At 39.9% G+C, this 12,933-nt stretch overlaps 1 protein-coding gene across 1 annotated transcript in view; it reads right to left on the bottom strand.

Annotated features, from left to right (window-relative positions):
- Positions 1-459: 459 nt before the first annotated feature.
- The window catches only part of LOC110052125 (ATPase MORC2A-like), a 29,521-nt gene continuing 17,047 nt past the window's right edge, over positions 460-12,933 (bottom strand). The window contains exons 16-40 of the mRNA XM_020758256.2: positions 12,848-12,890; positions 12,175-12,260; positions 11,601-11,693; positions 11,261-11,308; positions 10,997-11,016; positions 10,817-10,884; positions 10,363-10,432; positions 9,551-9,572; positions 9,335-9,438; positions 8,887-8,992; positions 8,362-8,503; positions 7,732-7,806; positions 7,348-7,404; positions 7,187-7,258; positions 6,837-6,878; positions 6,706-6,750; positions 5,315-5,555; positions 4,776-4,821; positions 4,159-4,257; positions 3,819-3,855; positions 3,228-3,475; positions 3,050-3,143; positions 2,365-2,403; positions 1,668-1,826; positions 460-1,221 (exon numbers count right to left, since the gene is read on the bottom strand). Of these exons, the coding sequence (XP_020613915.1) occupies positions 1,126-1,221; positions 1,668-1,826; positions 2,365-2,403; positions 3,050-3,143; positions 3,228-3,475; positions 3,819-3,855; positions 4,159-4,257; positions 4,776-4,821; positions 5,315-5,555; positions 6,706-6,750; positions 6,837-6,878; positions 7,187-7,258; positions 7,348-7,404; positions 7,732-7,806; positions 8,362-8,503; positions 8,887-8,992; positions 9,335-9,438; positions 9,551-9,572; positions 10,363-10,432; positions 10,817-10,884; positions 10,997-11,016; positions 11,261-11,308; positions 11,601-11,693; positions 12,175-12,260; positions 12,848-12,890 (2,152 nt within the window). The 3' untranslated portion in view covers positions 460-1,125. The remainder of the gene's footprint in view (positions 1,222-1,667; positions 1,827-2,364; positions 2,404-3,049; positions 3,144-3,227; positions 3,476-3,818; positions 3,856-4,158; positions 4,258-4,775; positions 4,822-5,314; positions 5,556-6,705; positions 6,751-6,836; positions 6,879-7,186; positions 7,259-7,347; positions 7,405-7,731; positions 7,807-8,361; positions 8,504-8,886; positions 8,993-9,334; positions 9,439-9,550; positions 9,573-10,362; positions 10,433-10,816; positions 10,885-10,996; positions 11,017-11,260; positions 11,309-11,600; positions 11,694-12,174; positions 12,261-12,847; positions 12,891-12,933) is intronic.

Here is a 12,933-nt window from a genome sequence, read left to right as displayed (position 1 = left end):
CAACTACTCCTGTATAAAGAAGAGAACAAAGATGGCTGTTTGATAATCAGAACGAAATGTTCTCACCGATTTACCTTTACAAGCGGCAATTTGATTGGTTGTTCATAGCAGCCCCGGTCTGATCGGTGTGGCATACATAGATGACTCACTCACTCTCACTCATCCACTCATCACATAGTCCAGACCCGACGACTTCGAGCCATGGATTTTTTGTTTTTTTGTTTTCACACTCACAAAAAATAATACTCAACACAATCGCGCCACTTTGTCAACCAATCAGATGTGAAAACAGAACAAATCGTGACTCACTCCCACTCGTTTTCCCGCGCTTTGCGTCGGCTACATGTATTGTGATTGGCCAGAGTGACTGTCTGCTTGGGTTTTGGTTTTACGACTGGCTCAATAAGGCGTTTGACTCAACATTTGAAGCGTTAAAATGAGGCACAGTTCTAAATGAGATTTTCTGTAAAAATTATTTTTATAACTGCTGTCAAGACCGGGCAATAATATTGACGTAACTGAGAAAGTTACCTCTTGTTTGCGATAAATATCGTTTAACAATAACATAAACTCATATTTATATATAGATCTGTCTGAAGTTCAAAATGACTGAAATACTGTCTTATACCCTTGAGGTATCTGTGTGAAACACTGAACTTGCACATTTGTATTGTCAATATCGGGCGAATGGAATTCGATTTCCGTCCACTTGCAACAGCCTTCTCACTTGCAACGGTCGAAACATTGCGTGACATTGACCGTTGCGTGACCGCTTCAAACATCACGGCCATTTGGGATCTACAGTTTATCTTCTAATAGCATGATTATCGAAAATTGTTTTAAAAAAGCAGCATTTAGCCATATAACGCTGTACAATCACAATTCACAGCCGATTGCTGCGTTAGTCTTAAATAGCTCAAGTAGAAAAGCATCACTGGTACTTTCACGCACAGCGCTAATAGCACATTTGTATAAAACTGTCATGGACGTCATAGTACAAGATCGAGCGTACGAAATCTTGGGTCTTCTGTGGCTTGTAAAAAGACGGTGCATGATGAAATAAAACAAATGAATGACACGTAAGGAATTCAAGAAACAAGCTTGGGGGAAAAAAATTCGTTGTGGCTATAATCGCTCGGCAGCCTGATGCGCGATGGTTTCCATCATTTCATCCACTGTATCCGAAACGTCATCTTCGCTTAGTAAGCACTCGTTAGGATCCTAAAAGAATAATAATAATAATCAAAAAAACAATAAATGAGGATAACGCGATGACAACTGTAACAACAACAATAGCTAGTGCAGCAGCAGCACCAAAAGTAACAACAATAACGGTAAAACCACAATAACAGCAGCATTTATTTTACTTCTTACTATTATAAGAAACATTGTGAAGATTTTAACTAATTTATTTTTTCTTATATAGTAATGTAAGCGCATTGAGTTTTCTAAATGCGCCCAAAAAACTATTAAATAAATTATTATTATCATCATCATTATTATTATCATCATCATCATCATCATTATTATTATTATTATTATTATTATCATTATGATGTAATTACATCAAGAACAACAAAGGCAACAATTTCATTACAGCAACATGAAGCAAAACAGTAAAGAGCATGTTGCTACGTGGTCCGAGTACATTGCGGTAATCAACTAACCTCTTGAATGACACGAAGCAGTTTTCCTGCATTCTTCCTTAGATTTAATAGTTTCGTTGTGGACTTTTCTTTTTCGTTTTCCGTTTCCTTCAAACGCCCCTCGACTTCCGCTACTTTTTGCAGGGCTTCCTCCTTCTCATCACGAAAACCATTGACCAACTGAAATCGCAGAATTGCCACAGGTCAGCTAACAAACTAAAACTTTATATTACTACATTTCTTCTGTTTCTAAGTTTGACACTTTCGCAGCACTGTCTGATCTTTCACTGATGGTATTCTGAAATCACAATGACTGTAGACGTTATCTCTTTATATATCGTTTTAACTACTCGTTCGAATGTCCCGTACATGCAGAGAAACGTTTTCAGACGCAAACTCCCACCTATATTTTAAGCCCAACCAGATGTAAAACGCAAAACCCATTATGGATGGATGTGTGTTCGGTGGTCCCGAACTCAATCCTTCACTCTTTGTAAAAAGCCAACTGGTCAGCCTGCAACTAGCTTTTCACAAAGTTCTGTTCAATTTACAATATTTGTTTGCTTATTTCAGTGTCACCATTAAGAACAATTTTAGACACTGACACAAATAAAGTGTTTATTTACTTATTAATCTCTAAACAAATTTATTTATCAATTTGTTTATTTATTTTAGTATTTGGAACAAATATATAAACACTTCAAGTATGAATATATACCTCCGTCAGGCCTTTCTCGTAGTAATCAAAGAAGGATTCCTGTAAAGAGGGAGAAATCAAAGCGTGATCACTTTTTACACAAGACATTCATGAACGACTAACACATACGTTTTTTTAAACAACAAAACAAGCTTGCCTAACAATGATCCTCGCAGACCTTTTACAATTGAACGAGGTAACAACAACATGGCGTTAGCTACTATTGCTTGAAGACCAGTTGTGTCACTGTACATCTGTATATATGCTTGTCTGTCTGTCTTTGCATATGTCTTGGTGTCAACTGCCTTAAAAAGCACTGATCTACTGTTTTCAAGGTTTGAAATGTGATCGCACTAGGACTAAAGGAGCTAAGTCACGTTATTTTGAGTTGTTTATTACCGTTAAATTGAAGAAAACTCTGAAAATAAAAGTTCACTTAGGAAAAAAAAAAAGAGTTATATAATAATAAGCCTTAAAGGAACAAGGATGGTTAGGGAAGGAGAAGATAAACACGGATTGCAAACGACTAACTTCAAAAATTTAGGCTAAACTTTTCAAGATGCACAAACTGTGACGCAGCTTCTTTAAGGGCCGCTCGCACTACCGTCCAACGCTGTAACCTATCAACATAGGCTCACTTGAGCAACTAGACCAAGCACTCTACACTGATTAACTTAAGTTCATACTGAGTTGAAGTAACTCTTACCAGTGGGAATTCTCTCAATTCGGCAGTGCTCATCTCCTTTATTTCATCCTTTTTTATTCGAAACGATGGAGGTGCAAAATAGCAAAGACACCGTCTACAAGAAAACAATTTGTTAAAATACATGTTTAGTATAACAAATTACTCACATGATCTGTTACTTCTAGAGAGATTGCCAAACCTTAGCATGTCAGCGAATTCCTGAACAGCAGGCGGTTCCTGTTCTACCATAGAAGTTTCGTCTGACATGGACGACACTCGGTTGTCTTCCGGAGACTGCACCGCTTCTGTTGGCGGTTGCTGCTGTCGCTGCTTCTTCTGAGGCTGCTCCTCCTGTTGCTGCTGCTGATTAGGCGGCGTTTCAACAAACGTCGAGGTGGGAACCTCACGACTTGGGCTCGGTGATTTTGGAGCTGTTTCTTCGACGGGCTGAAAATAACGTGCAATAGCGTTAACATACCAACAAGGGGATATGATCGAGAGTTCTCTAACACTGTAGCAATAGTCTAGTCCAATTACAAATATTTTGCCAGTTCTTTTTTTAATTAAAGCGTACTTCTGTCAAAAGGTATCTGATGTAAAGGTATCTGCAAGTTTGTCCGCGCTTTTTGATGGCACATATTTAGTGTCCGGAGAATAAGCAAGACGGAAAGCTTAGAGAGGACTTCAGTATCAAGTGATTGTTGTCGCCAACACTACGAGATTGAGCCAAGCTTAACACTACATGACTGGCAAGAAAGGTTTGTTCAATTTTTATTATAACGAGACTTACTTGTAGAACTCTCAAGTCATCACTTGGATGGTCGAACCTGAAGACCAAAACGAGATTACATGAACGCCATGACTGCAGCTTATTATTTTAAACCATCGGACAGTCGCTTGTAAGTTTAATTTCTTTCGTTCTCTTTGTTTGTTGGTTTGTTCACTGCCAATATGCTTTAACGAATTCTTCGTCGGATGATGTGTGTCAACTGGTGTCGTGCTTTACACAGTCATTGTCTAGTTAAGGTGCTGTTATTCTCAAGTTCGTTAGTCAACAATTTAATCTAAATTACCAACAAATCACTTTTTTCTGATTTATAATTTACTCTTCAAACTTTCTGTACTCTTACCATTTATCGTATTTGTCCTTCGGATACATATCGAACTTAACTCGAACCCTACAAGTCGCTCCTTTTTTGGGCTTCACAGCCAAAACTGTTCCAATATACCTAGACACCACAAAACAAGTACAGTTAACATCGACAGGAGGTTCCCTCCACGTCCCAAAGAAACCCCAAATTTGACACCCCCACCACGTCCCCCGCGACCGTATGATATCCTCTTTCAATAACGTCGATGTGTTTATATTAAGATTTAGCTTTTAAATAACAACAATAACTATATATCATGTTTTGCACTTTCTCGTATGTTCAGAGACTACTGGTATTTATCTGAGGACAACAGAAGTTATTTGCGTTTGACATCGTTATGCTTAACAGTGTCTTTAGACGGTCGGTTAAATTACAGAATTCTTGTATGCACCTCAAACATTCAGCTTTTACTGTTAACCAACCATTCTTACAATAAACCTGGGCTTGAACAAAAACAACGCAAGTGTTTGTTATCTGACGTTTTACCGTATTTTACCACTTACATTACACCACGACTGCAGAAGACCCGCAGGCTTATAGCTGATCTTTAGATATTTTGTCGAACTTATTGTCGATCTCGATGAAAGAAAACTTACCATTTAGAGTTATCAACCCGCGCTTCCACTTTGGTTCCCTTTGGAACTAACAACAGAAAGAGAAAATTGTAAGCAGGCGTCCTAACAACACACTCGCAGTCACATGCTCGAGCTGTCATTTTCCCTCACAGAAAGCTTAACAGAAATTTCACTTCATGGAAGTTTGATGAACCGAACAAAGGTTCTGTACTTGCATTGTACATCTTGGTACATTTCGTAACTATACTCGGCGTAATCATAAATTGCAATTACCAACTGAGTTTTGTGACAACCACGACAGAATCTATATTGGTCTTTAAAAATGAATTCTATCGTTACACATTCAGCTTGGGAAAATTCTTACACCCACAGATAAACTAAATAGACATTGAGATTCATGAAGAATATGAGAATACGAGTTTATTTATCGATCTACGTAGTCGCGTAAACTCCCTTATATCTTATAGTTGATCATTTGAATTTATTCTCGTCAGTTGTCCACAGACAAAACACTACCATAGTAAAGTTTAATAAATAATTTCCAGAAATGCTCTCCTTACGCGTTGCTGTATCATTTTCTCCTTCGCTGCTCCATTCCATTAGCTGTTCCAGTTCCAGTTGTTCTTGTTCCGTTCTGTCTTTTTTACTTTGTTCTTCTTGTCGTTGCACCTCAGGTGTCGGTTCCTCTCTGCTTGGTTTTTCCTGTCTTGGTTCTGCTGGTCTTGATTCTTCTGGCCTTGGTTTTTCTCGACTCTTTGTCGTCTTTTCTCGTTGTTCTTGACTTTCTTTCCTTTCGACAGTCTGTTGAAGTTCACAAGAGGATTCCATATCACAAGCCGAGACTATTCTATTAAGCAGTTATATATTAAATGAGCTAGAGATTTCTGTCGCGTGATACTTGTCATGGGCGCAGCCTCGTCAACTATCACCCTTAGAAATCGAGACTGAATAAGTATAAATCTACTAGTGAGTCGTTCAAAACTTTATCTAGATCCTCTTCACACAAACTTCGAAAACGCAAAGAAGCGGCCGTCATTTCGTTAACAACCGCACATTTCTAGGCTACCCACTATCTACAACAAAATAGAGAGTGAGGTGCGTACCCAATAAGAGTATGGCATTCCCGACAGAACGCTAGTAGATTAATACTTGTTACTTCGGAGAGACTACGGGTTGTAGCTTCCGCAGTTTACATAAACAAGCGGACCTAACTCATACTCATATAAACAGAAACATTACACATAAAACACTACATGTGACGCCGGGAGAAGACAAAAAGTAAAACGTGATTTTCAATTGATCTTGTGTTAAATTATAAATACTTATGTTATTAATATTGGGAGGCGCGGTGGCCTCATGGTTAGTGCGCTCGTCTCCGGATCGAGCGGTCCGGGTTCGAGCCCTGGCCGGGGACATTGTGTTGTGTTCTCGGGCAAGACACTTTACTCTCACAGTGCCTCTCTCCACCCAGGTGTACAAATGGGTACCGGCGAACTTAATGCTGGGGGTAACCCTGCGATGGACTAGCATCCCATCCAGGGGGGAGTAGAAATACTCCTAGTCGCTTCATGCTACAGAAACCGCGATAAGCTCCGGCCTGATGGGCCACTTGGCTCGCATGCAGACTTTACCTTACCTTTATGTTATTAATATATATTAATTAATTTATTAATAACTATTGCTAATAAATTAATAATAATTTACTTTGGTTTTGTGATGAAAACCCTCGCCCAATGTGATCTGTCCTATCAATGCAAGCATGCTCTTTTCAATAACCCTGGAGCAAAACGTAACCAACCACGAATACTCCATGCATTTTTTCACATGCATACTGCATGCTGTCCATTTTTTGTCGGATTTTGATTGGTTCATCGTTGTTGGCCACGTGATTGTTTCAGTCAAAGTTTCACAAGGTACAGAATGTCAAAAACCACTCTATTGGCAATCGTACCTTCGCTGGTTGTACGTCACTTTTCTTCCGTTTGGCCTGTACAGCCTGAAAGGAAAAAAGACATACTTATACCTAACAGAGTCCAATCATTAACGCCCGACACATTATCAGCAAAATTCATGAAAACTAACCTCAACAGCAGGCCGAGATTCTTCATTTCGTCGTTTCACTGGCTGAGAAGGAAAGATAATCATTCGTTTAACTTAAAAATCAACTGGATCCCTTTACAGATCACATATTTTTCTTTTGCTACTAGAGAGGTTTTCAATCGAGTGTCCAAAGTAATCAAGCAATTACTTTGGTTTTTTTCTCTCTTGGTTTTGGTTTTGCTACGGTTTGAGATTGGCAGAGTGGTCTAACTCGTACGTAACTGGTTTGATTTTGGTTTTACAACACTCAACTAAGAACCGCTCTGTCTCAGAATACCAAGAACAATCAGGTCAAATCTTTCTAATATCTCCCAGTCTTTACTCAGACTGACCTCGTGAGAAGGTTTCGTCCTTCTACTTTCTCCTTCAGTGCTATCCGCCTCTGGTCTCTTGGGCAACCGCCTCTGTAAAAATAAATACAAAAGAAGATGTTGACCACAAACGTACGTTTTTCAGAATCCAAAGTGGAGTTCAGTCAGTAATTGTTTCCTACCTCTGCGCTATCGCTCTTGGAAGAGTTCGAGCTCTCAGCGGACGAGGTCCTTTCAATCTAAATAAGAAACAAATACCCCTAAAATAAGTAAAGGGAGACACTGCATTTAAGAGTCGCAAAAGGGAGGTACCACATCGTTTCATCCAGTTTGCCATGAACAGCTTAACTAACCGACAAACAATCAACAACATGCTGTGGGTGTTAGGTCTACCTCACAGCGGTTACTGGGTTCGTCAAGAAACACTTTGCTGTTTGGTTGTCACGCGTCGCGTGAGGATCAAACAACAACTTCGAAGGAGATCATCGTTTGGCTTGCTTGGTTAATAATTAATCAAGAAAGTACAAAACTTGTAAATAGCTTGGCGAAAACTCCGAGGAAGGTACCTTCTTGTGTGCAGCAGCTTGTGGCTGAATTCTAACCCTGTCTTCTCTCTGTGCGCCCTGTGGTGTTCGTTGACGCTATAAAGGAACAAAGACAGGTGTAACATTCAATAAAACGTTAGAGGTCAAGTCTGTAATCGAGGCAACGTGGCCCACACCATTGAAGCTTATCCCTGCATTCATAGCACAAAGCCGAGACGAGTTAAGTTTGGAGAAAATGAATACCTCAGTCCTGCATGTTCCCCTGACATGATTGATGAAGCAGCTTCAGTTACACTTTCACGAGCCTCATTTTTTGTGGCTACTGTTGCTAGGCAACACTAGCCACTATGTTATTTGTAAACTGATTACATCACAATTATTATCTAACACAAAGAATGAGGTTCCCGAGCAGACAAAGTTGGGCATCATTATCATCATTTAGCTCCAGCGGAGGACCATGCGGGAAATCTTCTTAAACGATCTTCCCGTCCCTACCTAATCCTTGGATCAGCCACAACCGAGCTCCCCTCCCCCTCCAACCAACACTCGGCCACTCAATTAACCTCCAGTACAAATGGGACACACTAATAATTCCTAGCATAATAATTCCTAGCATATTCCTAGCATATAAAGGGTGTGGAAAACAACTACCTGCCGTTCCATTGACTTCTTGAGCGCTTCTTGTCTCTTTCGGATGTCCTCCTGCATCTCCATGTGCCTTTCTTCTGAAGTTTTGACTTGTTTCTGCAGAGTTCCAACAGCAATCGTAACTTTCTGCTCGGGCCGTTCGCAACTGTTTAAGAAAAACAACTTGCACTGAGTGTTGAATGGCACACGCATTTACCTTGCCCTAAAACACATCAACTTTATTTGAACACTGTAGCATACAACAATCTTACGAAATATAGACCTGTGGCCTCCGGATTTCCCATTCAGTTGGAATAGGCCATTTCCGAAATGCCTCTTACCTCTGTATCAAAGCGAGTCTACAGGTTCATTTTGAGGCAAATCAAATTCATTTTCATAATGAAACAGAGAAACAGAGGCACAAGGTAACTCGGGAATGGCCCATTTAGACATGTTTTTTTTGTGTGTGAAGGAAGGAAACATAAAGAACCCGGAGGAAAACGCCCGAAACACATGACGCTGGGTTAGGGCCATGACGGTGAAACAAACCTGTTGCATTTCGGGTCAGGATGCATGGCGCAGCACCAATCGTCGGGTAATTCACGACCGATGTTTTTCTGTGCAAATGGTAACTCTCGCCACTTAAGGCACACGTCTGAAGAAACAAGAAACAGTGTCAGCTTAAGCACCAGATGTTAAGAACTATCATTGTACCACATTTTGCTTACAAATTCTATATTCTCATCGATTGAAGGGATACGGCTAATTCACGCTGGCATGGAATTGTGATATCAAGAAAAACAACAACAACCTAAAGCTGTATTTTTATCCTTCTATAAGCGGACCCCTATTTTACGGGGACACTTTATTTTTCTTTACGAGAGGTTCCACTGTGTTTAGCAATCAGTAAGTGAAGTACAGTTGATCTTTCGAGCTTGGGAAAGGAAATGATTGAATCTCCTTATATGCCAAGTTTAATCTGGTATCACGTACGTACCGCACTGTACTTTTACTGATATCTGCATTGCTCTTTTCCTAGCAAACTTCTGATCCATGGATGGCCCGTCTGTCCATTTACTACCTATGTAGCCGAACGTCTCCCTGAGGAAGAACAATCATTGTGAAACAGTCTCTCAGTAATAACTCCGTGATTCAAATGGTACAATGACATAACAGAGGTTCATATCGGTTGAATATTAAAGAGACAGCTTACCAGAACCTTGTCACACCTTGACCTGGTGAAGGAAATAAAACACATTAGAATGAATGAGCTTTTCTCAGTTTCAGAGCTGTATTGTCTTCTTTCCTTTACTAGGCAAAAGACGAAACTAAGAGATTCTCGACCAAGTGACCAACTATATATAAAATAACTTTAGCCGGAGTACCAGATGTAAAACGCATGTTCATTTGGCGAGAAGAACGTCATAGCCTTCGCCATTCGATGATTCACTTTAACTACAGTTGGACTTCCGCTGACGAACAACTCAGGTAGACTGTAACCTCCCGTGAGCGAGCACTTAGTGACGGTCCCAGCCACGTTTTAACCTCCCTTAGGTGGACCCTTTTCCTTTGTCCACCCCTCGACAAAGGAATTCGTTTCTAAAGAAACTGTCTGGTTGCGTCGGCGGACAAGTGAAACACTAAGCAATGTATGAACTAGAAGTTGATTAAAATAAATCTACCGCCGTAACAACTTTGTGAAGCTGACCTACGGAGCGTAACCCTTCGTCAGAGAACTTTGCTCAAACCAATTATGCTTGAGGCGACAGCTCCAGAAACTCGCTACGACGGTAAATTACTTGATTCAACTTCACGTTGATACATAGCTAGGTGCTTCCCGTAAGTGTTTGCAAGGGTGTCCACATACGGAAAGTTCCACTGTACCAGTCTCCTTCGTAGCCGTTATATGGAGAGTCACTAAACACTCCGCCCCTTCATCGTGACAACCTAAACAGCGACTGCAAAAAGACTACGGAGAACAAATTAAATGAAAGAATGAAGAAGAGAGTGAAACGACGATCTTACTTTCAATTTGAGAGTCTTTCCAGTACTGTTCTAAGTGCTCTCCTAGCGCCCTGTGTAAGTGCCGAAATTCCTATGGAAGGGAGGAGAGGGTAGTGTTAGCTAACAGGAAGAAAGAATAGCCGAGGAAAGATTGTTACTGTTTTTGTGTGAAAATCGAAGCGTTTCTTTTTAAAAAGAAAAAAAAGTCTTCATATCTGGAAGAAAACCAACGCAAAGGTATGGACAGGACCTAAGACGAACACTTTATAAAATGTGCTGTAATTTAACTCTAATAAGATACCTTATACCGGATGAACAACGTAGCACGTAACCGGTTAGGACAACGCTTTCAGTAAAATAGCCAGAGAAATCAAAGATCGGACATAAAAGATCTTCCGTTCAACCCGTCATTGTAAGTGGTATCGATTTTCAAGCACAGAAAGCAAGAAAGGGTGATCTTTGAAGAATTTTATACCTTTCCGTCTGCAAAATCTTGCTTGTTGTGAGTTGGTTCCAGTACGAGATAAGGCACATCTACGACACCTAAAGTAAATTAAAACAAAAGGGGATAACTGATACATGCGGAAGACACAGGCTTTCACAGAAGACATATGCTTTGTTGGTAGATCAGAACGATTTCATAAGAAAAGCTCACCTATGATTCCGTAACATTTCCTGCAATAGGGAAAGAAAAGTAAAAGTCAGAACGTGTTCTCAAGATAAAGAACGTCCAGAGATTACCGTCGAGAGTGGGTAAATTGGCACGTTTCCATTTAGAGAGATGCCTAAACAAATTTAACATAATTCAAGAAGTAAAAATATATAAAAGTATAATAGAAGTGCTGTAAGTAGTGTAAGTGTTAGTCCTGTAAATAAAATTGTAAACAAAGGAAACAAAGCTTATATCAGTCACACTTACACTCCTCCATCTTTCTGCGGTCCAACTTTTTCGTACATCCTTATTAACCTGTGGAATAAAAGCGATATCTGACGAATTTGTTGCAAGCAACGTCAAGAACATTTCAATAGTAGGTATTTGTAATCGTTCCTTGGGGCCGAAATGAGGGTTTATCACTTGGAAGGTTAGATACGGCCTGAAACTAGCTAACCAGAAAGGATTCGTTACAATTGAATTGACAAAATAATGTCTCATTGCCCCAGCACACCTTCATTTTAATTAATAAATGTCACTAAATACAACTTAAATTTACACACACGATCTAAAAGGCCAAACAAGAGAAATATTTCTGGTCACGTACCGACTGCAATTGTAGATGAACACGCCGTAACACTGACGATTTTCAATATTGAATCCAAACGTAAAGTTAAGTGTTTTAGGTTCCTTCATTGACCTACAGAAAAAAAACGCACAGTATGTGTGATACAACAGTATTTATAATAACAAATGCGAAACGTTATATTGGATCAGAAAGAACGCAAAATTAAGGCTTACGTTCAAGTACTTTAATGATTTCATCTCCCCGTCTTAATACTTATTCAAAGGATTTCATTCATGGTTTATATTCGAAAGTAAGGGGATGGGGGCGGTGGGGTGCAGGGTTGATCATTGAGTGATTTATGCGTCTGAGACTTTGGGAGTTAAGTTGTCTGTTTATTTACTTATTTGTTTGGTTATTTCTTTGTTATTATCATTGTTGCACATTTGCTATTGTTGCTGTTGTAATCGTTATCGTTTTAAGCCTGCCCTTACCGTCGCCCCCGGTCGGTTTGCGTCAGCGGTGTGAGGCAGGCTATATCATTTTAGGAAGAGATTTTTTCTAACATAAAAAACAATTTAGAAAGAGATAGTTTCGGATGACAAGTGATACGTACTTCTTTTTAGCATCTGCAATCTTGGTCTTCATTTGTGCCTCTGCCCTGGCTTCTGACGCAAGCGCTTGTACCTTCCTCAGCTCCACCTTGTCCAGAAACGAATTGCAGTTAAAAGCAGGAAAAAACACCATGCTATCTACTCCTTCATTAAGACGGAGAAACAGGGACGCTGCCGATGGCTTTAGAACTTTGAAGTCGTTAAATATTTACCTGGTTTTAATTCAAGGGTTTGTTTCTGTTATGTTTCGCTTTGAAATTTCCAGCGCGCAGCCATGTTTGTTTTTGCAAAGTCTGCTAGGGGATTATCGCATCACTGCGCATTTGCTTTGGTCAAAAAGCGGTACTTATGCATGTAAGTCGCGCTAACCGTTTCTAATGCGTATACTGGCATAATAATATGTAGGATTCTTCGCAAAAGACTGTACTCAGATTTCCCACAGCGCAGTGGCGTTACAAACTGCCACTAAGTCAACATGGCGGCAAGCAAGTATCAGAACCAGTGACGAAGAAATTGACTTCTCGGAAATCATTCAGTCAAAAGTTGCAAAGTTCTGTACTCTTGATAACTTCCAAATGAACCATTCCTGTCGCTGGGCCACAGGTGTTAATACATGTGTAATTTCAAGTATTCTTGTGATTCATGCGAAAAAAACAAACGAAAGTAGTCTGATACCCTTTTATCTTTAGAAGTTTGTTCTGCCTGCTTCTGAAGTTCTCTGAAAAATAACATCGAAGAGTGATATTATTAAAACGCACTGA

Source organism: Orbicella faveolata, unplaced genomic scaffold (genome assembly GCF_042242905.1).
Source record: "Orbicella faveolata isolate gen_17 unplaced genomic scaffold, um_ofav_v1 contig_47, whole genome shotgun sequence".
Lineage (NCBI taxonomy): Eukaryota > Metazoa > Cnidaria > Anthozoa > Scleractinia > Merulinidae > Orbicella > Orbicella faveolata.
The sequence above is the reverse complement of the archived record's forward strand: the minus strand, read 5'-3'. Positions and strand labels throughout refer to the sequence as shown.